The 24,571-nt window shown below is 48.1% G+C and overlaps 5 protein-coding genes across 5 annotated transcripts; 2 read left to right on the top strand and 3 right to left on the bottom strand.

Moving 5' to 3' along the window:
- Positions 1 to 330: 330 nt before the first annotated feature.
- On the bottom strand, positions 331 to 4,224 carry N7487_001872 (uncharacterized protein; the record flags this gene model as incomplete). The annotated part of the gene is made up of 1 exon (XM_056869620.1): positions 331 to 4,224. One exon carries the CDS (start codon positions 4,222 to 4,224, stop codon positions 331 to 333), a length of 3,894 nt encoding a protein of 1,297 aa, XP_056734404.1.
- Positions 4,225 to 6,257: 2,033 nt separating this feature from the next.
- N7487_001871 (uncharacterized protein) lies at positions 6,258 to 9,006 on the top strand (the record flags this gene model as incomplete). The annotated part of the gene is made up of 3 exons (XM_056869619.1): positions 6,258 to 6,617; positions 6,668 to 7,773; positions 7,836 to 9,006. 3 exons carry the CDS (start codon positions 6,258 to 6,260, stop codon positions 9,004 to 9,006), a joined length of 2,637 nt encoding a protein of 878 aa, XP_056734403.1.
- Positions 9,007 to 11,418: 2,412 nt separating this feature from the next.
- Positions 11,419 to 13,220, bottom strand: zpr1 (zinc finger-containing protein ZPR1). The gene is made up of 5 exons (XM_056869618.1): positions 13,064 to 13,220; positions 12,836 to 13,004; positions 12,677 to 12,782; positions 11,949 to 12,617; positions 11,419 to 11,897 (listed from the first exon to the last, which is right to left on the bottom strand). The coding sequence occupies exons 1-5, from the start codon at positions 13,201 to 13,203 to the stop codon at positions 11,542 to 11,544; spliced, it is 1,440 nt and encodes a 479-aa protein (XP_056734402.1). The 5' UTR covers positions 13,204 to 13,220; the 3' UTR covers positions 11,419 to 11,541.
- Positions 13,221 to 16,074: 2,854 nt separating this feature from the next.
- Positions 16,075 to 19,658, top strand: N7487_001869 (RTP1/Tango6 family protein; the record flags this gene model as incomplete). Its single annotated transcript, XM_056869617.1, has 3 exons — positions 16,075 to 16,150; positions 16,209 to 16,794; positions 16,844 to 19,658. The coding sequence occupies 3 exons, from the start codon at positions 16,075 to 16,077 to the stop codon at positions 19,656 to 19,658; spliced, it is 3,477 nt and encodes a 1,158-aa protein (XP_056734401.1).
- Positions 19,659 to 20,996: 1,338 nt separating this feature from the next.
- On the bottom strand, positions 20,997 to 24,112 carry N7487_001868 (RNA lariat debranching enzyme; the record flags this gene model as incomplete). The annotated part of the gene is made up of 4 exons (XM_056869616.1): positions 20,997 to 21,228; positions 21,783 to 23,830; positions 23,888 to 23,989; positions 24,080 to 24,112. 4 exons carry the CDS (start codon positions 24,110 to 24,112, stop codon positions 20,997 to 20,999), a joined length of 2,415 nt encoding a protein of 804 aa, XP_056734400.1.
- Between the last annotated feature and the right edge of the window lie 459 nt (positions 24,113 to 24,571).

The raw sequence follows: 24,571 nt of genomic DNA, 5'->3' as shown, positions 1-24,571 counted from the left end.
CTTTATCGATATGTCTTACCAGCGTCATTATGTGGCACTGTGAAATACGGCACACACTGTTAAAATTACTCCCAGAAAGTGGGCCAAGAAGATGGGTGGACACATTTTGTCTGATGTTGAACACTTGCTAGCAGACGCTGTGCACGACTAGATCTACTTGGGGTAGATCTACTTGGGGGATCAAAGGAACGCAGAGAGACGGAACGGGAAAATATATCGAGGTATCGAACATATCCAATAATGTCAATTATCACCATAACCCCGAATTAGATGACGAGATCCGAAAGCATATCTAAGTACAAGACAACCACTTATTCCTATTTATAACCCTCACATTCCATCCAATTGTGTCCAACCCTCTCCAAGGCGAAGTAAGTCCTGCAAAATCTCAACTTGCAGTTCTACTTTTGTCTGGTCTGACTGCGCCGCATAATTCAAGAATGACAGGGCCGAACATAACATCAAGAACCGAATGGTTTGAATATTTGCTGGTGCCGCTGCATTTCCAAGATACGCCTCCACAAAATCGGTTGTGCTTTCTTGCATCTCTTGTCGCGTGAGGCCATACTGTTCGCCCGTTCGTCGCAACATATGCACGAAATGGCCCAGGTCTCGTTCCGGTACGCCAATCGGCTCGCCATTCTCGTCCAAAGAACAGTGTAGTGTTGTTGTATCGATCATAGTGACATGTCCCGTCCCCCGATCATAAAAGAAATTTCCAGGATGGGCATCCCCGTGCACAGCAGCGGTGCGCGGACGATTACCAATATCACGCTTGCAGTCGGCAATAAGGTGATTTATTTTCGCGGGGAGCTGATCCACTTCGAGTCCCGCGCAACGAATAATGTCTTTGTATACCAATGCCTGCTGCACTCGGTTCGTTGCCGCGGTAAAATACCACTCGAGATATTCTGTGCCTGGTCGCCCTTCGACGCCATGAGTGTGTAACTTGGCTAAGGTACGCGCGACTGCCTGTACGCCAGCAGTGAAGACGGATAGCATCTCTCTTCTTGCAGGTCCCGGCGGTAGGCGGCCCATCTGCATGATGAGCTGGTAAAGGGAGACCCCGGGGGCAACTTGATACGTGACCACACCAGCTGGCTTGGTATCCCATGTCATTCGCCCAACGGCCAACGGGGCAGCAGTCCTGATGTCACCCTTGGTGTGCAGGAGAAGCCATTCAAGGCTCGACAACTCCTCTGTGATTCCGTTGTCCAAGCCGTGGACGAACAGTTTAACTACAGCAACCACACGACCTTTGGATGAGTCATTGGATGCCAACGGTGTCTCTTCGTTGGCAAGTTCATCGTTGGCATGAGCAAGAAAAATTATAGCGCCAGAAAAGCCACCCGGGTGAGTGGGATCCAGATCCTGCAAGTTGACAGGAGATCCCACGGCAGAAGAGACATGCTCTTCTAGCGCCAACATAGTCGGGGCTATTTCTGGAAGATTTTGCATGAGATCGTCGGCCTGTTTCAAGTTCGGCTTTCCACTGCGATTTCGTGTCCGTGCGGCTCGACGCATTGACGATACCACGCTCATCCCAAGTGATGGACGAGGCCATGATGAATATGCAGGTGCAACACTGCCATGAGCCATCTGCACTGTATCTCCCTCACCCTCCATCGCGGAGCGAAGCAGAGCTTTAGCCGCGTGTTTCCACGAATAACCTCGCATGATCCGTTGTAGAGAGCGAGCCTGCCGTCTCGTTTGCTCCGGGTAACATCTCACCTGGTCGATCCGATGAGCCCAAACGGCTACGCGCTGGCTTGTCGGCGAGGGCGCAATTCCATAGGTGCTCTCATCCATCACCACACAGGCCTGACCAAGTTCTGGCGGAATACGACTGCGATCCAGCGCAAGCTGGCCCGCACCACTTTCCTGCGTCACCAGAATGGGAATGCCCAGCCCTGCAACTTCGGTGAAGATCATCCCGAATCCCTCATGCATTGATGGCATGATCACCAGGTCCGCATCGCAGTAAAACTGCGAGACCACGCTAGGGTCATCGGAGAAAGGGTGCAACCTGACAAGGTCTGGCATGCCTGTCATCTCATCAACAACCTGCTGCCAGCGCTCTACCTCTTCTGCTGGGAGTCCTAGTACATCCAAGGAGATATCGTTGCCTGAGAGTGCGATCTTGCGCACCGCATACACAGCGTCGTCTAATCCTTTGGCGGGATCGTCTGCTCGACCAGCGAGGAGGACCCGAAATAAGTCGTTCGGTTGCCGCTGTTGCGTGCAAGCGTCACCCGTGCGCACGCCTGGAACAAGTTCATGGAAGCGAGGTCCCGTCGTGTTGGATCGTGGCCGATTACATTGCCCCATCCACTCGCGTTCGCGCGCTTCGGTTGTGAGTACAGGCCCGACTCCAACAGCTAAATCCGCTTTAGGGAGAATCCTTTCGTCAAGCATTGCAAGCCGAGCAGCTTCAAAATAACCTAGCTCGCGTGTTTGTCCGTACCACTTCCACGCGACGTCGGACTTGCGCAGCGCACTGGTGTGTGTAATGAGCGCGAGCTTGGCCGTGGGGTACCATCTCTCGCGGATTAAGGAAGCTGCGGTGCTAGAGTATCGCGAGTGGCCAATGATAAGATTGAATGGGGACGTATGTTGGTCGTCTGGTATTGGCAAACCAAAATCTCCTGGCTGGTGTACCTTCGCCACATGGTATAGCAATGCACTGGGATCATCTCCTTTAGAGGGAATGCAGACGACTTTAGCCCGACCATGTCCCGACGACGCCAATGCGTTTTTGACTTCATTCTCGGGCTGCACCATGAACAAAGTGACCGATGAGTTGGGAATTTCCGACATGGCTTTCACTAGCTCTTGGTTTAACAGAGGCAGACCTCCTTTACCTGGCCCGCTGGCATTGGCAACGACGAGCACTCTCCATGGTTGGATCCTTTCCGGCGAGATACTGACAAGACGTTCCCATTCAAATTTGACCTTTTCGCTGAGTTGCACAGCCTTCTGTTCATCGCGCAATGTACCTTTCTTGTCCACAGCAGACCATAATCGAGATAGTTGCGTGCGTGTTTTGAACAACCGGACAAGCCCTTCATTGATAGGTATACCATTCGCCTGGTATGCTTTCCAGAACTCCGCCTGGACTCGGCCAATATCAGCTTCACTCATTCCAAAATCCCCGGCATACTTCCGCAGGCGCTCGTGAAACCCAGCCGCATCCATTTCTGCCGGTCCAATAGGCCGGCCGCTTCCATCCATAGAGCGAGCCAGTCCTCCGTAGTCGATCATAGTGATTCCTTGGATGGGGTCCCAGAAGAAATTTCCTGGCGAGGCATCACCATGCAGTAGTGACGCTACACCTTCTTCCCGCGAGTAATCAATCGCCCGGTCGACTAATGATGCCAGTCGATGTATTTTATCGGATCCGATAGCCCGTTCATACTGCCCTCGCGATGGGCCCTCGATCTCTTCGACCCAACCTTGCAACTTCTTGCGTAGCCTGTCGACGACAGACTCGCTGGCGCTGCTCCATTCGCCCTTTTCCCGATGCAGCTTGGCCAGTGTCAATGCCACTCCTTGGACTGCAGAAACTAAGTCGGTCATCAATCCATTGAATTGACAGTCCAAAAGCTCAGCGGTGGGGATATTTTGTGATGGGGCTTGGTTTGATTTATGATTGATTGGGATCCCATGAAGCGCGGCGCGAATAATATCATTCATTATTTCTCTTGTTTCGTCGGGACAGGGTTGCTTTGCAATAAGTCGGAGAGTGGAGACCCGACCAATGTCACGGATGATTGTGTTGATTGCTTTACCTGCTGCGAGCTGGTAGACAATCACACCCATAGGCTCCGCAGTGTTCTCATCGCGCGTCCTTCCCACACCAAGGGGCCGAGCAGCAGAAGGTGGATCGGACAGAGATAGCAGCTTCCGGTATGCAACGAGTTCTTCGAAAAAGTCTTTATGACATGCTGGTGGATATACCTTTGTGACGGCCACAGTATGTTCTGGGTGGCTACTGTTCCGAACAAAGTAGATGGAGCAGCCGGATTGGCCTTCTGCTCCGGATGCCTGAAGACAGTGGAGCTCGACGGAGTGACCGAGGACGGATTCAACGATTGCGTTGACGGAGCTGGTCTCAGGTAATGCAGTTAATGTGAAGTTGCCGTCATCTTCTTTTCGAATGGTGAGCTTGTCGAGGGTGGTCGGCAAGACGCCCTCCTCCAGTCTAGCGCACTCTAAGGTGACCATTCTATTGGATTACAAAAGTTGAATAGAAAGGACCAGAGCGCAGAAAAAAAAGAGAATATGAATATATTATTCACTTTCATTCCACTGCAGTCGGCAAAAAGGTTCTCTAAGCTCAAGCTCAGAATGCGCGGATCAGACAACGACGATCCACATAATACCAGGATGGTTCCTCAGCCGTGCCACCTTATGCAACACCAGGTGGATCTCTGTGTGACGAGGTCGATCTGCAACAGAAAGGATATGCTGTCTGAATTGCGCCCTCACGGTTGGGTGGGGGGCGTGGCATAGTTGGCGTTCTACTATGGTAATACACATTGAGCCACTAGCATGCCTAGCTCTTTTGTGGCTGGATGGATAGGTTCAAGCGGACAACTCCATCTCTCTGTAGTCCCCATGTGGACTAGATATGCCCCAAGCAAGGGCTGAGCATCTGAAGATGTGATGGGCGTAAGAAGCTACATATCACACATCAGATCCATGAGTGTGACGTTATTGGAAGCCCAGCTGGTGAATTTACAAGGATGAATAACTAAACAGCAGGCAACTGGGGGGCATCAAGTACGTAATACACAGCTTCTAACTATAAGTACAGTGACAGGTGTCAAATCAACCTCGACTCAGCTAGCCACAAAAAGCGACGCCAGGGCATTTTAGCACCTGCATAGTCAGTGAACCATCCATAAGCAAGCCACTGTGCCTACTTCCGTGCCAACCTGGTACTTTGATCAATAGTGGTCAGTTTATAAGTCACTATCGTATTGCAGCTGAAGAGCTATGGAGTTGAGTGAGAGCGAATTGGATGAAGTATCCGGGCATGAACCACTCCACCCAAAAACAGGGTTCTTCCCGCAGCTCCTTCCCGAACTTTAACCTTAGGAATTATGTACGTGGTCGGAACATACAATTCAAATCATATGTATGGATCGATCGTCTTGAATACGAAGTAGTTGGAGTCAACATGCGTATGGGATGAGAAGTTGTAGGGTAATTTTATAAGGACTATGCAAACGACCTTGAATTGTCACGTCCGGTCACATCACGTCATAATAATTATCCACCATTTGGGGTAACTTATCACGCGAGTTGCTCCTCGTATAGTCATTCCAGATTCTAACCTTGGAATATGCCCGCAGGAATTGATTTCAATTAACAATAAACTTTACCTAGTGCTCCATATAGCGCAAATACCAATTAACTGGAATTAAAACCAGCTTATTTCGCAATCTGGCTGCAAATATAGACACAACCGTACACAGCCCGCCATGGCGCGGTAATACGTCAAATCGTTACAGGTAAATGACAAAGAGCGAATACAATGCTCGCTCAATTCGCTCATTATCGGCAATTAGAGCCATATTGTCCTATAGATCTACACTGCTATCAGAAGGTAGGCAAATCATCTTTATCAAATTGAACTTTGCACGCATATTGAAGGAGTATGGATATATTTGCTTGTAGAATTGGCTGGCAATTCTATAGTTTTATCCTTTTTCGCCTTGTCTCTCTCTCCCTCTGGTTTTATTGCATCTGTAGTTACTTCATCTTTATTTCTGTTCATCATGCAGCGTGCAGGTTTGTTCATAATAAGTATAAAGTTGGATGTCTAAGTCAAATTACTGGGTCCAATGATGATTCCGCAAGAATGTAGATTTGAAATCAGGGACTTCAATTTGTACCGGATATACGCAAGTTCCAAGACTACCGAGGTAGTGACCCTGGCACGATCTTCAAGTCAAACATGCATCGAAGTGTAACTCATGTAATAAAATTTTGGATCTTGTAAAAATACTAGCCAATACAGTGGCGTTGCTAGTATTCATCCGGGGTTCCATTGATTGACAGTAACGCCAGGATTGAAACATGGGCACACGACAGCTCAATTGTGACCTTTCAGCTTTCAATCTCACAGCCAACACCCCGCATGAGAAGACAACAACACAACTTCCTGGGTGATTCCCATTCTTCCTGTCTCAATTTCCCGGCCATAGTCAACCTTGAGGTCTAGATTGACTGATTATCAAGAGCTTGTGGCCATGGAGTCGACTATCACTGCTCATGAATTTCTCCAATTTCTTCGATTTGGATATCCTCCAGCTTTGCTAGTGGTTCTTTTTGTCGTCTTTTTGGTTCATTCTTCCCAGGTAGCAAGAAATGCTAGTCGGAATACTGAAGTGCAGTATGGCCCCGGAGGAAAACCACTGCCAAGTCGAACTCGAATGATGATGGCAGTAGCCAGGGACTTGCCCGCGGAGCTTGCGCGGAATAGATCTAAAAGCTGGTTTGTTTTGCTAAGTCTCTTTGTCTTGGCAACCTATATTGGAGAGGCATCGACTCATATCGCCCATGCTATGGTCTTAAAGTCAGAGCAGTGGTGGTGTGGCCAAGCTGTGGTGGTGGGATTTCTGCTTCAAAGACTGAAACCAAAGCTAACAAAATAAACCAGGTCTTTGTTGTTGGGTCGTTCTTTACTCATACTGTCATTTTCATCTCTTTACTCGATACGAACCCTTCACCATCAATCGCACAATTCATTCCATGGCTGTCGGCCATTCCTTTCGAGGTAGCAATTCTCTCGACTTCAGTCTCGATATATTCCCATGCGCACCGGGAGCCTACAGTTGATGATCCATTTGGTGGAAGATTACGCACAAAGATCACATTTTGGGAGGCATTGGAGATTGCCGCAGGTTCTGTGCGGATTTCATTTCTCGCACTGCTGGTCGTGTCCTACATTTTCAAATCTGCCCGCAAACATTGCACCTTCAAGGAGGTCGAAGAAGCCGATGCCGAAGAGACAACCAGTCTGTTAGACTCAAGAGGCAATGCCAACTCGGATGACAGTGATGGCTTGACCGATTGTCAACAGACCCCCGAAGTAGAAGCTTGGGTCCGGCCTTTGACGACACCTTCCACCAACTGGATGGAATATCTGAGTGGTTATTCTCTATTCTTTCCGTATCTATGGCCTTACAAATCCCTCCGGTTACAAGTTGTCGTCGTCATCTGCTTTGCTATATTAATTGTCCAGCGAGCGGTAAATATTCTAGTTCCATATCAGGTGGGAGTGATCGCAGATTCACTGTCCGCCAGTGATGGAACTTTGCAGGTGCCTTGGATGCCTATCTGTTTATATATTATTTACCGTTGGCTTCAAGGCAGTCAAGGTTCTCTTGAGTCAGTTCGTTCGAATCTGTGGATTTCAGTGAGCCAGTATGCATACATGGAGTTATCAACCGCTGCATTTGAGCATGTTCATAGCCTAGGACTGGACTTTCATCTTGGTAAAAAGATGGGCGAGGTTCTTTCTGCTCTCACCAAAGGCAGCTCAATTAACACTTTCCTTGAGCAAGTGACCTTTCAAGTGTTGCCCATGTTCATTGATTTGGCCATTGCTATTGGATATTTTCTAGTCGTATTTGACGTGTACTACGCATTGGCCGTCGCTATCATGACATTCTTTTATCTCTATTCAACTGTCAAGATTGCCTCTTGGAGAGCCAATATGCGACGCCAAATGGTGAACGCTTCTAGGCAGGAAGACGCTGTCAAGTAAGTTTTACTTCCCGTGTCTCGTCTCTGTTTATCCCGTTAGACTTTGCTAATCTATACAGGAACGATTCTCTTGTGTCTTATGAAACCGTCAAATACTTCAACGCAGAGGAATACGAGTTCAATCGCTATCAAGGGGCGGTGTCAGACTACCTCAGCGCAGAATGGCATTCTCTCTTCGCACAGAATCTGATGAATATTTTCCAAAACGTTATCTTTATGTTTGGCCTTCTGATCACCTGTTTTATTTGTGCCTACCAAGTTGCTCGCGGTCAACGTGCGGTCGGGCAGTTCGTGACTCTCCTTACCTACATGGCCCAACTCCAAGCCCCATTGAACATCTTCGGAACCTTCTACCGATACATACAATCTGCGCTGATCAATGCAGAGCGTCTACTCGAGCTGTTCCGCGTCCAGCCGTCAGTGGTGGATGCACCATCTGCAACACCGTTAGCACTCTGCCACGGTCGAATCACATTTAACAACATCCAATTCTCGTACGACACACGACGGCCTGCTCTCAATGGATTGACATTTGACTGTAAGCCCGGTACGACTACTGCTCTGGTAGGAGAATCAGGTGGCGGAAAGTCAACAATCTTCCGCTTGCTGTACAGGTTCTACAATCCAAACGATGGAAGCCTTCTCATTGACGGACACGACACTCAAACCTTGACGATTGACTCCGTTCGAAGATACATTGGCATTGTCCCACAAGACACTGTTCTATTCAACGAAACACTCATGTACAACCTCAAATACGCCAACCCAGACGCTACTGACGAGGAAGTCTATGACGCCTGCCGTGCAGCCAGTGTACACGACAAGATCATGGCCTTCCCCGATGGATATGAAACCAAAGTGGGAGACCGTGGATTGCGACTAAGTGGTGGTGAGAAACAGCGCGTTGCCATTGCCCGAACCATTATCAAGAAGCCTCAAATTATCCTCCTTGACGAGGCAACGGCTGCATTGGATTCCGAGACGGAGCAGAATATCCAAGAAGCACTGTCCGTCTTATCGCGTGGGCGCACTGTACTAGTGATTGCCCATCGGTTGAGTACTATTACCACCGCTGATAACATTGTCGTATTGCACGAAGGTCGTGTCGCAGAGAGTGGGACACATGAGCAGCTTCTAGCTTCTCGGGGTCGATATACCACTATGTGGCAGAAGCAAATTCGTGCGCAGACCGAATCTGTGGGGTTGGATGCCTTGTTGGGCAAGATATAGATTTGTATATTTGAAAATTATTCAAGGGATTTACATATATAGGGTTGGTTGGCTTGTCTGTGGGGAAACAAAACTCTACAGGGCTAATTCCTTGTTCAAGGAAAAGCTCAAAAATGCTTGACCAAATGGATGGATCTCAGTCAATGGTTAGTCCTAATACTTGATACATGTATCTCTTTGCTTAGGGGTGAATTGGAACCATTCGAATGTGAAACTCGCCCAGTGTATTTAAAGCCGGGCAGATCCGAGTAAGAATCTAGATCCAGGAAATTTTTTAGAAATCTGCGAAGTACTTCGGAGCTGAATTGTACATGCAATGTGACCAATGAACTGACAGTTTCCAAAATGGCCCGGTGGCGTAGCCATAAGTCTAGGGCTCATATGCAGGGGTATACTATGTTTGGGGGTCACACATAAAAAATATCATTTTGGTGTCGTCGACCAATTGCTTTTTATTTTTGAATTTCAGTGGTTTACATGTCATATTGTGACGACTTCTGCATGTATATACAATCACATCATGTCAATGCAGGATGAGCCCTATGTACTATGTATCATGCATCCTGTGAGGTTTAGGGGTGGTCTTACAGGGTTTTAGCCTATTGCCGCTTGTATTATGGAGTACACAATCAAGAAAATATTTGAAACATAGTACATATATTTTTTGCAATTACATAGATCTCGATCTGTGTGATAGCGAGTTCTTTATTGGTGTTACTAACCTGACAACTGGGTTCTTACGCTATACTCCTTCGCAATTAATTTACTTTCGTTTCCTCGGAAATCCCTATACTCTGTTCAACCACAAAGTATCCGGCCTTCACTGGCTTTTTTCCCCCTTGTGCACGCATTCTTTTCTGAACATGGAGCGGATTCTGTGGCTGGATAGCCTCCGGGGTATAGCCTCAGCTTTGGTAGTGATACACCATTCAAAGAGCTCAGAGCCCAAGAGTATCGTTGGCTTTTTGACCAGGTCCTACTGGGATCAACCACCCGAGGAGAACCGTCGTCTGATCCAACTACCGCCCTTCCGACTTCTCTTCAATGGGCCATCTATGGTGGCCTTGTTCATTGTCATCTCGGGTTATGCAATCTCTCTTCCGCTTCTCCGATGCCGAGAGCACATTAGGGAAAATAATTTGGCATTCTTTCGTCGATTATGCTCTGCTGCAACTCGCCGAATCTTTCGGATATATCTGCCCTCTATCGCCATACTATTTCTAAGCCAACTTGTATACTTTTGCAATGTGTTTCAGTGGAAAGCTGCGGATGATTGGTTAGGCGGGCTAAAGCCTTTGACAGCCCCATGGGCTCATATCCAATATGTGCTTTCGAGAATAGTGCATCTGCTGGATATCAGCAACCATCAAGTCGATATCAATTTCGATCACAATCGACCGGATATGCGAACTATCAACTACCAATTATGGACAATGCCAATTGAATTTCGTGGCTCGTGTGCTGTCTACTTGTTGATCCTGACGTTTTCATTTTGGAGACCGTGGCCTCGTTATCTAGCATTGGCAGGTGTGGCAACGTATTGGTTTTATATGGGACATTGGGATCTCTTTGCTTTCGTTTCTGGTATTCTTCTTGCAGAAAGACATGTTTCCTCGGAGTCCGAACCAGATGGAGAGATCGCATTATCATACTCCTCTCCGTCTCTCGAGATTCAAAAACCCATTATCAAATCCTGGAACAAATTCACGGAAAGCATATATCTCCGACACCTTGGAACATCAGTCTGGTTCATTCTAGGGTTGTATCTCCTCTGCATGTGCGGTGCTGACCGGTTAGCACGAGAGTACGAATGGTTGGTCGTGGCTCGATCCCCCGAGTGGGATAATGCTGAAATGATGCCCCGGTGCTGGAGGAGCGTTGGGGCAGTTCTGACAATATATGCAATCAGCAAATCTACGTTGCTCCAAAGACCACTTAACTCACAGCTACTGCAATACTTGGGTAAGATCTCATTCCCACTCTATCTAGTCCACCCGACAATCTATCTTGCTCTCAAGTGGCCAGTTCGGGACTTTCTGTGGTGGGCGGTTACAAAAACACATTATCCTGGTACGATTGAGGCGAGCGAACATGCTTTACCGTTTTCTATAACTTGCATGGGAACCATGCTCGTGTTAGGTGTTGTTATGGTGGTAGCATCTGAACTTTGGAATCGTTTCGTTGACATGAAGTGCCTGGGGGTTGCAAGAAGATTCGAAAAATGGGTTTCGTGTTAGCGGATGCAGTTGCGAGAATGGACCCCAGAATGATAAGACATATGATTGGTACCAGCCATTCAACCATCTCTCATCAGCTACGCACTTTAGGATGGCCCCTCGAACAGACAGCCTTACTATTAAGTAGTGCAAAATACATCAGACAAAATAACTTTTATGACTTTATCCCTATGTATGACTGAATATTTTAATGACACCAGCAGAAAGTACATATCACGAACGCCGTTATGCAAGAACCCCCAAAAGAATCAGATCATCCCGAATTTCATGAGATGGGTATACATCATAAATCCTTTGATTACTCCTTCTGAGCGGCATCGGCCTTGGCGGCATCGGCCTGGGCCTGGGCCTCCTCATAACCCTCGGTCTTCATGTCTGTCAGACCAAGATCATCTTCCTCCTCGGCAGAGCGGGTGTACTCCTCAGTAGTGATCTGGTGGTCGATAGCTGGGCTGCAAAGATCTTGCACGTAAGAGGAGGCCATCGGGTCTTGCAACGTGATAGCGAACTTGAGCTCGCCACTGATAGCCTGGTCGAGACGAGTGAAGAACCTTTGCCACTTATCCTTATCAGAAGAAGCCATGCTGTCGCCTCCAGAGCGTGTGGAATCGTCAACATCGAAAATGGCACCCTTCAACTGATCCCTGATTTCAACTATAGAAAGGGTTAGCTGAGTCAATGTAATCAAATAATAGAGGAACTAACCTAGCAATCCCTCGACTGTGGTGAAACGTCCACCGAGGGTTCCTGGCTGAACGTCCAAGTCAAGTTCGGAGCTGTAAAGTCCGGCTGTGTCACTCTTGAGAATATCGCGCGAGAGATCAACCTCGTTATCCACCTGGAGAGTGATACGCTTGCCCTTCTCGGGTACCTCACCACCGGTCTTAATTGCAGAAGATTTGTAGCCGCAGTGTCCACAGTTCGTGCCAAACAGCAGGACTTCCTTGAAGTAAGGAATGTTAACCTTCTTAATGTTCACCTCGGCTTCCTTATTACAGCCAGGACACTCGGCAGGAATAGTGTAGACCTGGCCATCGACGATATCAAGATCCTCTGGGTCGCCAGCGTCAACCTGAGCTGTATTCTCTTGGTTGACAGCCTTGGCATCAGCAGAAATTCCCAACTCCTCATTCTGCTCGTGGGTACGAGGGTATTCTTGGCGTTTGTACTTGTTGCCGCGATCGTTGCTGTTAGGCGCGATCCACGAATTTCCAGTGAGGTCATCGAGGGAGATGGTGAAGGGGAAAGCGTCCTCACGAGACATGATCTTCTCAAGACTGTCGATGATAGGCACAAGGGCGGCGTGAAGTTCAGGAGCTTGGTCCTTACGGAGATCTTGCTCTCCTGACAAATTTTCATGAATGAGTTGAACCACTGGAAACAATGAGGTTAGCATCGTGGAATCGAGCTTGATTGGATTGGGTTTCACATACTGCCTTCGACATTGGTCAGTTGGCCAGTTCCCTTGGGGACCTCAATCTCGTTGCCGAGCTTAGTGGTAAGCTTGAAGGCCGAAACATCACTTCGGATGACTTGGCGCTAAAACATCCAATTAGCTTGAACGGGGGAATATTATAGCTGGAGATAGATACCTGAAGATCCTCCTCATTCTCGACCCTTAAAGTATAAACTGTTCCACGCTCCTGGATCTGGCCGGCCGATTTGATCGAGTTATTTTTGAGGTGGCAATGTTCACATTCGAAACTCTCCAGGATGATGTCTCTGAAGTAAGGGACTCGGAGCAAAAGCAGGCGCGTGACACTGAGGTGGTTTAAAGTTAGCAATGTGCAAACCACAAGAATTGAATAGTAGAAACGAACCCCTGCTCGTGGCAGTTCATGCAAAGTGATTCGATTGACATCGCGCCAGTGTCATCATCACGCTCCACAAGATCGCCGGGTTTTTGGAATTGCGACTCAAACTGCGCCTCGAGGGCATCATTGTCGGCTTTGCTGACCATTGTATAAGATAAAGTTTTGTGAAAATTAATGAGAAATGAGAAAGAATGTGGACTCTGATATCCCAAGGCAAATATTTGTGTAAAGATGAATATCCGGGGGTAGTTGTAGTTGTAGTAAAAGTACTGGAGCAAGAAATTGTTATCGCAAAAAAATTATCGGAGCCACGGGAACATTCCTTGCTGTTCTGCGCGGGGCAGGTGGGCTGAGGGGCTGACAAAGAGGGGGATGAGGTAATGCCTTTTCTGCCACTATATGTGTCACCGCTTAACCATACTCGGAGGGCGGTGAGGTGGATAACTTTATTTGGGATTGCATTGACATTTAACTACATGCGATCATTGCAGATCGATCTTCATGTAGAACATACATCGTGCACTGTGCATGATCTAGAGCTCACAATACATATTCACGGTCTTCAATTGATTCTTTGAATGCCCCGGTATTCCGCCCAACACTAGAATCTGCGAATGTAGTAGTTAGCATCACCTTGGAATAGAAGGGGTGCTTGGGGGTACTTATAAAAAAAAAAAGTGGCCGTTTCCACCACCAAAGTGGTAGAAACGGCAGTCCACCGGCTATCGCCTGGCCAAACATTCTGCTCCCATGTAAAGAACCATCATTGACACAACGTCCAAGTCCCAATGACAATACAATAGTTCCTTGGCGGTATAGAGGTCGCGCGATTTCGCATTCGTCGCTTTTCAGTTCACTCCAATCAGACAATACGGACGAGCCTCAGCCGGGAACACATAGCAGCAGATGAGTATCGTAGACAAGCCAAAGCTTTGATCCTCACTCGAGAGAGGTCCTATGACACCCACCGCATAACGCATACACGTTAGAACCGACCAAGGACATCGGCCCCATGCCAACTGGAAATGGGCTGATTGGTTAAAGCGTTCGAAGAATAGAAACCGTACGTTTCTCTGACCAGAACAATTGCGATCAATCGAGAGAGATAAGAGGGCGAGCATCAAATACAGGCGCAGACAGGAGTTGAGGAATTCTGGGAGCAGACGACAACCGATGAACATATCCCTCAGACCCACGAAACCCCACGAAACCCACACGACCCCACACAACCTTCACAAAGACAAAGCAAACTTGGCCGGGACACAGTAAGCTCAACCGAATGTGCTCAACTGCCATCCATCTCCGCAACTCCAGTCAACTCGCCATTATTTCGCCGATACCGTCGCATGAGTATGAAGCCGAGTCTCCCGTGTGTGGTACAGTACCCTTTGGGACAGGTTTTTGTTTCCTCTCCCAGTTGACCCGAGGATCTTGCAGGAGGGCGTGTTATGAAGCGGACAAAGAACATCCAGAAAAATCGCTTCCTTCTTCCCGAGGGAAGGAACAATGATGGAAGTCATTGTTGAAGTCGGCGCCCATCGATCTATTCACAAACTGCTTTGCGAAGAGATGGTTAACACGGTCGGTCGGGATCTTCTGACGAAGTCGAATCGGTGGCGGGTGCCGTGATACGAGGCGCCTAGCCGCCTGTGGGGCGTAGGAATAACAGAACCCAAGAAGGTGGAACGCAGGTGCAAGATCCCCAGGGATCCTGGAATAGGAAACATGTGCAGGACCAGACAGTTGATGCTAACAGAATTGATGAGAGAATACAGGCAAATAAGTTCGAAAAACACCAAATAGCTTGGGGGAAATTCTTTGCCATCCGGAACGAGACAACAGTTCGCAATCTTCTACGTGCTCCTGAGACCAACATTGAAGAATCATAGGGCAACATAACCAAATAACCTCGCGACAACTTCAACTATGAAAATGCCTGGGCAATTTTCAGGGAGAGGAATGTTGATTCCGGCGAGTGGATTATTTGGATATGTTGACAATATGACTGTGTGTAAGGATACTGCTGTGTTCTAGGCTCCAAATCTCCAAGCCAAGCAATTTGATGCCCTAGGGTATTCGAAACTTAAATGTCGCATTCAATCGCCATCTGGTCGCGCTGTCGTGGGTGGTCCTAAAGGTGACATCTGATAAGGAAGTACCCGACATGCTTCACCCGCGTTCTCTTCTCGCTGAATTGGTATCCGAGGCATAGGGCGACCATCCTTTTGTGACCGGCATGCAGCGTCCAGCATTGGTAAACCGACGCGGTCTCCTTTTGGATAACGCATAGTAAACCGTCTTTTGTGCCCGAAGGCTCTGGCCAAGTCGAATATCTTTCACTTAATCGGACCATCACAGTCTGTTTCAGCTAATCGTATTATCCGGCATGCGCAATCCGTGAAACTGTGTCTGTGAGGACATTGAACCGAGGAGGGCTTAGGGTTTGACTCCAATGTCTTCTGCGCCGAAACGATACGAGTCGCCGAGGGCGAGACATATGTGACGGTTCGCCATTAAAGGCAGCAGAAGAAAATGAAGATCTAAGAGGGTTGATCTGTACATGTGCCTCGGAGGGCAAGAGACTCGAGTGGCTCCACACTCAGGAAACAGTCGCGGTGGAACTCCGGCACGTCTGAACAGAGATTGGGTCCAATGAATATTGTAAAAACAAGCAAGATTCGGGTTAGCTGAGGAACTGGCCACGGCGGTTTATGATGTCTCTTTAAAGGGTGTGAAATGGGTAGTGGATAGAGTAGACGGAGTTGGTAACAACATCTTGGGGTTGACGCGACAACACTAATGCGGACAAGCGCGACGGGCCACGAGACTGACGCGACTACCACGTGACCGACGCGTGACTCTATAGGTAGGTACTTGCCGGTTATGACATAATCAACGACAAACGCCAAGGCCGCAATTGTTCGTGATTATTCATTCAATTTTCGAAGTGGACAATGTCGATGAGGCCAATACCCTCATTGGCGTGAATTTGGCATGATAGGATCTTACAAGTATTTATGATGGGAGGCCTACAGCAAATTCGCGAAGCATTTGACATTGCTAAGAACTTTCTGACCCCAGTCCTCGATCGAGGTATGCACATCCGAGATATCAAGTTACATTCAGGTCTCTGGCGCTGACTATCCGGAAGAGGAAATACAGAAGACTCAAGGTAAATCTTTGCTGCAGATCCTCAGTCGGACTCCGGGGGAGGATGATAGTGCTGGTGATGATGCCGCAAGACCAACAGTGATTAATGAGGCTTTGGATATCTTGACCAATATCCATAGATCTTTTGTTTCACCTGAGGACCAATACGGGTCTCTTCGGTCATATGGGGAGGTCGAAGACTCACCATCAGAAGATGCCAAGCGTCGTCGGATGCTACATGCATTGCTGGACCTGATTTCCCTAGAAGGAATATATCCTTCGCTATCATCTGGTGTTGGGATCCCCCTGCAACAGCGGGTCATCTCGGTATTGCCAGCCGGTGTCATTGCGAAGCAGGCCCAAACCGTTGCTAGCAGTGTACCACATGACGAGCCTCTTTTGCGCCGCGTAATTGACGTTCTGGTTGACGTTCTCTTCGACCCAAAACCAAGCCTCCAGCCGATCATTCGTGGTCGTATATTAAGTGACATAATCAGTGGCACATCTGATCTAGCTTTCAATCCAAATACCGTGACATCCCCTCATAGGAAAACATATCAGCAAACGCTAGCCAAGGTCATTGATGAGTATGTTTACATTGCTTTTGCTATTTATGGTAATATTAACAGTATACAGCACCCCAACAACCGTCTTGTTGCCCACATTGTCTGCGTTCCTCCAGTCGGATACCGCACAATGGTTCAAGTCAACAATTTCCAGCCAAATTTCGCAGGTTCCGCTACGACCCGGCGGAGTAGTGCAAACCATCATGTTCATTGCATCACAGTTCTCCCCATCGCTAGGCCAGGAAGCACAGGACCAGTCAAATGGACCTCGTTTAACTGTGCAGGCCATCATGCAAATCTCACGACTCCTCTCCTCCGTGCCATCGGATTTTGATCCAACTGTCTATTTTGAGACAATTGCCCCCCAGCTGCTAGCATTAATAGACGGAGAGGATCCAGATCTGCGGAAAACTGCGTCATATGTCGTTGGTAATGGAATTTTGGGGAAACGTGCTTATGGTGCTCCTGGCACTGTTGGGCACTCGATTTTTGTGGAGCCGATATTCAATGCACTCGCCGCGAACCTCGATGCTCAGTCGAGGCGATGGATAAGTCGCTTTACCGATATCGAAGGCTCAATGCCGGACCCGGCGGAAACGGACCCCACATCCATTGTCCTAGTAGATGGCGTCACAGTGGACCTGGCTCTAAACAGACTGAGATGTCTGACATTGCAGCATCCAAACCCGGGTCTCGTGAAACGAATCGTTTATCCAATTCTTCTTCCATTGTGGGGCCTGGTCTGCTTCTCCCAGGAGGAAGGGCTGACCTCATTCCATGAAAGAGTGTTGCCCCTGCTCCAGACTTATTTTGGAATATCTGTTGGAGCCCAACCCCTTAAAAAGCTGGTTGATAATCTTCTTTGGGATGGGGGTGCGATGTGGACATACAATAAAGATTCAAATGATGGAATCGCGTTGCAAAAAAGGAGCGAGAAAACAAACGAGCATTCAAATTTGGTACGACTGATCGATTCCCTCCAATCACGAGCAGAGCTTTTTGTTAGTCTTATTGGCTCGGATCCTAGCAGTGAGGAACGGACCGGTGATATCTTTCTCTATGTCAGTCAAAACTGGCTAGTGCAGCCACATGGCTCTGCGGTCTCTGGCAACACATTGAGCGGAGGTCCTGTTGGTGAAAATGACAACATCATTCAGAAGCTTGTCAGTGCCAAGGTTGCAGAGAAGCTGCTTGAGAACTTCAAAGAAGCACTAACTCGACGCCCGCTCCGAGTTTTAGAGCTTATCAAGCAAGTCATTGATGGGGAGCTACATAGATTTACCGCGCAAGAAACAGCGACGAAAGGAAAAGTAAAAAGCAAGGTGTCCCTGTCATCCTTGGCTAATATTGTGAAAGCGGAGGACAAAGACAAAGAGGAATCAGACAACGACTCCTCCGAGTCCGTCTCAACAGCCTTCAGTTTGATGTCTACGCTTCTTGCCTCCGCGGAGTTTTCTCCCACTGCTGAAATCCAGCCTCTTCTTGAATCTCTTAAAAAGGACCTTGATGAACTCATTCCCTTTCTCCCTTCTACCCTCTCCAAACCAGCAACTACCTCGTCTATGTTGCTGGAGATTCACCTTGCTGGTGCAGATGAAACTGCGATCAAGGCAGTACCAGCTCATGTTCAGGACCTTGACACGCATCGCCAAGCACTTGCGAATCTCAACTCAGATCTACCACCTGTGCAGGCCGAGGGCCTATCGCTAATTTCGAAACTGATCATCAACTCCTCACCCGTTATAGATGTAGGGTCAACCCTCGCACTCTTGCTCTCAGTTATCACAGACACATCCAAGACCGCTGGCAATGAGGAATATGCATATCTGGGCGCAATCAAGATAGTTGGTACACTTGCATCACGTCACCCACGTACCGTGATCAAAACTTTGGTTGAGGAATACGCAGACAGACGTGAACAAAGGGCATTGGACGAAAGGCTCAGGATTGGTGAGTCTCTACTACGAACGGTCCAGGAATTGGGAGATGCACTAGCCGGTGAGACGGCCAAAATTCTTGGCGAGGCTATGGTTACCGTTGCAGGACGGCGTGGCAACAAGCAACATGCCCAGCAAATCCGCAAGAAGCAACTTGCCAAGGAAAAACGGGAACTGGAACGCGCGCAACGCAAGGAAAAAGAATCGGCCATGCCCGAAGGCTGGTCCATTTCATCTGGAGTTGCCAAAGCTGCTTCTGAACTCGACCTCACAGAACTCCATTCGGACGAGGAATCCCCAGAGCAATCGGAATACGCCACAAACGTCGTCGCTGCATGGGCTGCTGGTGCGTCTGCAGATGATGCCCCTGATGACCTTCGCATCCGGGCATCGGCCATTTCCATTCTTGGCTCAGCCATCAATGTCAACATCCTCGGTCTCGGCCCTTCCATTCTTTCCTCCGCCGTTGAACTCGCGCTCGCTACCATAACCCTCGAGAGGGAACCAGAGAGTGCCATCCTCCGCCGGGCGAGTATTGTTCTGATCCTCGACATTCTTAAAGCCCTCGAGGCAGCGCGGGAGACACGTGGGAACCAGGATATCGGGTTCGGCTTTTCGCTTTTGGACGACTCCACTCCCAGTTTTGCAGCTCCATATGGCTCCAGCATGCAAGGACAGTCGACTATCGGCAACATCCCTGCTATACTACGCACTCTTCGCTTCGTTGAAGGTTCTGAGGAGGACGGGCTCGCTCGTGGAAATCTGCGGGCTTTGATTGAAAGTTTGGAGGCTTGGTCGGAGAAGTCTTTGATGTGGGGAATCGGCGCCCAGGATGGTCAAGATGCCTTCAGTCCACAATTTGGACTGGGTGACAGGATTGCCGGTCTGCGGGTCGATCCCATGGCAGGGGAAAACACTAGTCGTCCGCGCATTGAGGAGATTGAATGAGCCAAATGCTCAGATACAATGGGAACAGTACTCATTGTTTTTCCACAAATCAAGATTCAAAGTCTATCAACCATTAACCTTGGAAATAACAGTACGTAAAGATAGTTCTTATGGGTTTTAAATCTACCATAACCATAGAGCCTAGGATATAAATCAAAGTATTCAGCAGTCAACTTCCCCGGCTAGGAATAAAACATGCGACCCTTTCCGAATCACACTATCGTTAGAATATATATCAAAGGATAGTATATATCTCTCTCTTTATACACCGCTAGAATAGGTAATTTCTTCATAACTTATATAGCTGTTGTACCATATTGATCATTGTGCAAAGCTGTTCGACAGAAATCTGTAAAATCCGTCGGTTTGTCAGATTTCCTGGGGATGATATGGTTCGAACTTGAAGAGATTCACGGTCGAAGTATTATAAATCTGGGCCGAAAAATGTCGACCGAACATGGGTCCTCAGCCAACGTCAGGCTGAATAAAAAAAAGCAAAGCTTAGGGATAACAAAGGGCTTTAGGCCGAAATAGGTTATGCCTCGTTTGATTATTAGCAATCTCATTTACTATAGCCACTCAATGCAAAAGGGGTTGTTAGGAATCGAAAATCTCCCTTACAAATCGATCCTAAGCTTAAACATCTACTGTCGTGAAAAGATTTGGCGGACTTATCATTAGCCTGGGAGTTTTATATTTCAAGAGCCAATTATTTTTGGAGAATAGGAAAATAGAGAAATAAAAAGAATTTAATAATTGCACACTTTTGTTGCTACTCTAGTTATGCAAAATGTGCCTTTTTATTTGTCAGTTGATCAGGTAGCCTAGCCCCAGGTAGGCCTCCATAAAGCCCATAAATGGACCCGAACCCCGGGCCCAAAGCCTAACCAGCAGTGGGCTGTGGGCCTATAAGGCCCCGGAAACAATAGAAAGAAAATAGTAGGATTTAGGTACGATATGATAAGCAAGCACTGAATTGCAAAGCATGACTTGAGTTATAGGTTCCCCAAGCATCTATCATTGAAGCGGAACAAAGATAAAGTCGCGCTGTGAAAATTTCTTGAGAGTTCGAATGGAAGAGATCATAGAGCTCAAATATCTTGAGCCAAAGCGTCCCAGTTCATATTCATATCAACATCAAAAGCCGTCGCCGAGACTAGACCAGCCAATACCCTGTATTGAAGTAAATATTCCAATGCCAGTTCGTCTATTGCTACTAGCTAAGTACATGTATATTTTTGAAATCTCTATCCATATCTTTTTTGCTCCGTGGGGCTGGTCGATTTTAGAGTAATCCCCAAATATCTAGGCGGCAGGCTGAAATGGAAGATAGAAGATTCATGGATAAGTATTCAATTGGTGATCACTAGATATCACCAACGAATCAGCTTTCAGATCCACTTGGTTTCTCAGCATCATTGGTCTAGTGGTAGAATTCGTCGTTGCCATCGACGAGGCCCGTGTTCGATTCACGGATGATGCACTTCTTTTTTTGTTTTTGATTTCCCAGTCTCCACTATATTTTTGTTCTCTAATCTCCTGTGGGTAGAAATAGTTTGGGAAATAGACGCTTTGTCAATGGGCTAATTAGCTCGAGTTACACGCAATACGGCGGTAGACTACATCTTACAATATTGGAAACCAGTAGAAGCTAAAGTGGCCTGACGTTTGATATCACGGACTATAATAAGAAGATTGTTGGCTAATGTGATCTGTAATTGGAGTATCATTCATTGATTGGGGAGACACTAGCAATTGAAATAGAAAACAGAAACAATAGGAAAGTCACAGCCTAGAGAAGTGACAGAAACACCGCCCTGGATACATGGTATGTGCAGGTAGAACACGGGCGATGTAAAAGCATAGTAAGCTATTCTATCGAGTCACTAGGATGCAGAAACTGAAGTCGAAAACAAGGGACCTCCCGACTAAAGTAAACTAGTCCCTACTACCCACAGTGCGGATTCATAAGTTCATGTAGATACATGTAGACAGCAAAACAAAAGAAATTGGTAAAAGATATTCTGTAAAAGACTCTCACTTGTCATTCAAACCGGCAATCCACCAAAGAAACGCCCAAGCGCTCCCTATGTCGGAGGGAGAGCCAAGAACTGGGCAAATTACCAGGCGTCTGCGCCCTGGGTTGACGGTCCTGAGTTGCCACGCCCGCCACGAGCACTGTAACCGCCGCGTCCAGGACCACGTCCACCACGACCGCCACGACCACGTCCGCCACGGCCGCGTCCACCACGTCCACCACGGTTGCCCTGGAAGTGACGAGGTTCATCGGGGCGTGGGCCGGCTTCCATGCGAGCCTGACGTTCTTCCTCGCTCATGTCAAACTTGTTTTCGATTCCAATCAGATTGCAGAATGCAGAGGTCTGCGGGTTGGTGTACTCTTTCGGCTGCTCCCGTGTGTTGATTGAAACATTAGGGTCATAGACGGGAGCAGTCGGGACGAAGTCAGTTGGAATGTTCAACAATCCAGCGTTAACAACGTTCTCGCGTACCCATTCTTCTTCCTCGGCAATGCGTTGTTGATAGAATTCGTATCCCTTGTGGGCAGGGACACTGCCTTTAGGGTTTCCACCAAACTCGAGCTCGTCAGCAAAGGCACGAGTGATCGCCAGCCACTCCTTGTCATACATGAGTCGCAGGGGAGACGCTACCGCGGTATCATCATGCTCAGAAATCGGCTCAATCTCCAGTAGTTCAACAAAGTCATCATGATTATGTGGTTTGTCCAAGGTCAGGAACCGAGTCATAATGTTCTTGATCATCTCCGGGGGTGGAAGAAGTTCGGAGCTTGCGTTATTCGCGGTAGCCTTGGGTACAAACGACTTCTCAAGGCTGGTCGGGAGCTCGGTTTCCACTTCGCGGGCTCGATCATCTGCACCATCGCTCCACCAGGGATCATGAGAGTGATCATCAGCCCAGTTCAGAGAAATGTCGGCTTTCGGAAGAGCCTTCTCGGCCGGAGGAGACTTCACGCTTGCGGCGCTGCTGGGGCTGGTAGAAATGCTGATTTTGTCAATGTTATCCGCAACATCGTTGGTGGTCTTGACATCCTGGGTCGTCTTCACATGCTTGGTAGTCTGGGTATCTTCTGTTGTCTCGGCAAACGAGTCCTGCTTGGCAACCGCCTCCTTAGAAGAGGTATTCACAGGGCTGTTTCCCTGGCTGACTTTGTCGAGGTTTTCGATGTCCTCCCCGTCGACTGGGGCGGATTCGATCTTTTCTCCATCCGCGCCACGTACGAATGTCTGAATGGGACCACCTCCAATCTTGGCAGTTTCGGTGAACGTAATGTTGCGTGGAGCTTTGGGCTGTCTTGCCCTGACCATACGCATGAACTCATCTTGGTCACGCTTCTCTTTCTCAGCCTGTCGAGCTTTATCTCCGAATTCATTCCAAGCTTTGATGCGAGACTGTTCGTCTCCAGTGGCAGTACCAAGCAAGTGGTGGCCAGCAAGGGTCTTGGTGTTGACATTACTACGTGGAACCACGGTCTCGTTGTTTGCATCCGAGGCAGGAACATGAGGATCGGGGGGACTCAACGAAGTGGAATCCGTACGAGGTGGGTCATGGGGCACATTGGCAGTGTAGCGGACGTGCAAATGGGCCGAAAGCCAATAGGCAGGGCGTAGATGATTTAGGGCTTGACGTGCAGCGACACTTCCGAGCTTTCCTGAATCGGAATCAGCTTTGAAGCCTGACTTCTTGCGAAACAGGGTTGCAAAATCTCCAAGCATCTCAACGCCCTTTGGCCAATCGTGGGACAGGCCGATGTCGACCTGGGTGCGCACTTGCAGCAACTTCCGGACATCGACCTCCCGGATGTGGTAGATTGAAGAAACGTCATCCCTGCTGTACGGCAGCCGTTCATAGTGAGGCTTCCGGTAGTCGTAACCTTTCCAGATGCCCGACATTCCGGAGATTCGGAGAGGTCCAAAGCGGACGATGTTGGCTGCTCCCATGAAGTAGATGTTGGGAGCCACCCAACCGCCGTAGTAGAGCTCGGAAAGGTGATTGCTGGCCTCATGGTTGCCTCCGATGAACAATGTCAAGTAAGGAGCAGTACGGGCACCACTATAGTACTCGTGAAAATCACCGATTTGTTTGAACTTGTCGGGAACGGAAAGACAAGTCGCATCATTAGCATTACGCAAAGCCTGGTTTGGTCAGTCAATATTGAGCTCGTGTGAAATGAGACATGAAAGGGAACCCACCTGGAAATCTCCTCCAATGATCACAAGGTCAACAGACTCCCAGCCTTTTTCAGTGGCTTTGCGATCCACAGTTTCATAGATGTCATTGAGACTGCCATGACCCTATATAAAAATTATTAGCAACAAGCTGTGAAGTGGATATGTCACATGAAGTGGGGGGGGGGTTCTCTCCATTCATGCAATGTCACTTACACAGCCTTCCACAGCAATGCGCACTGGCGCCATCGTGGACGAATCCGACTGAGCTATCGGATTGTGATAACACAGAAAAAGAAGACAAACCTCGGAATGAGGCTGTCAGAAAGGAAAATTTGTAACTTACTTCCTGCAACAAATTCAATGAGAGCTGCAGGAAAGAAAATGAAAGGTGAAGAGTAAAAGAAGGGTAGTGGGTAGAAGATGGAAAGGGTAAAGAGCAGAGAGATGTAGATGGGAAGAAGCGGCTTGGTGGAGCTGGGTTTTAAGCTCCCGCGCGGCAAATCTCTGAATAGGAAAATAGCAAACGGCCTGGCCTATTGTCTTCTATTTGTCCTCTTTGTCCTCCATTTGTCTCCATTGTCTTTGTCTTTCAGTTGACTATTGTTTGGATTTTGGAATTAAATTCCTTTTGCCTCAGTAGGAACGACCGCACAATGTCTCACATTGATCCTTCCTTTCTCATTCAGGCTGTCTCGGCCGTCCCCC

This window comes from Penicillium crustosum (assembly GCF_028827405.1).
Source record: "Penicillium crustosum strain IBT 35664 chromosome Unknown utg000001l_segment0_segment0, whole genome shotgun sequence".
Classification (NCBI taxonomy): Eukaryota; Fungi; Ascomycota; class Eurotiomycetes; order Eurotiales; family Aspergillaceae; genus Penicillium; species Penicillium crustosum.
Note: the sequence above shows the minus strand (reverse complement) of the source record. Positions and strands in the feature narration are given on the sequence as shown.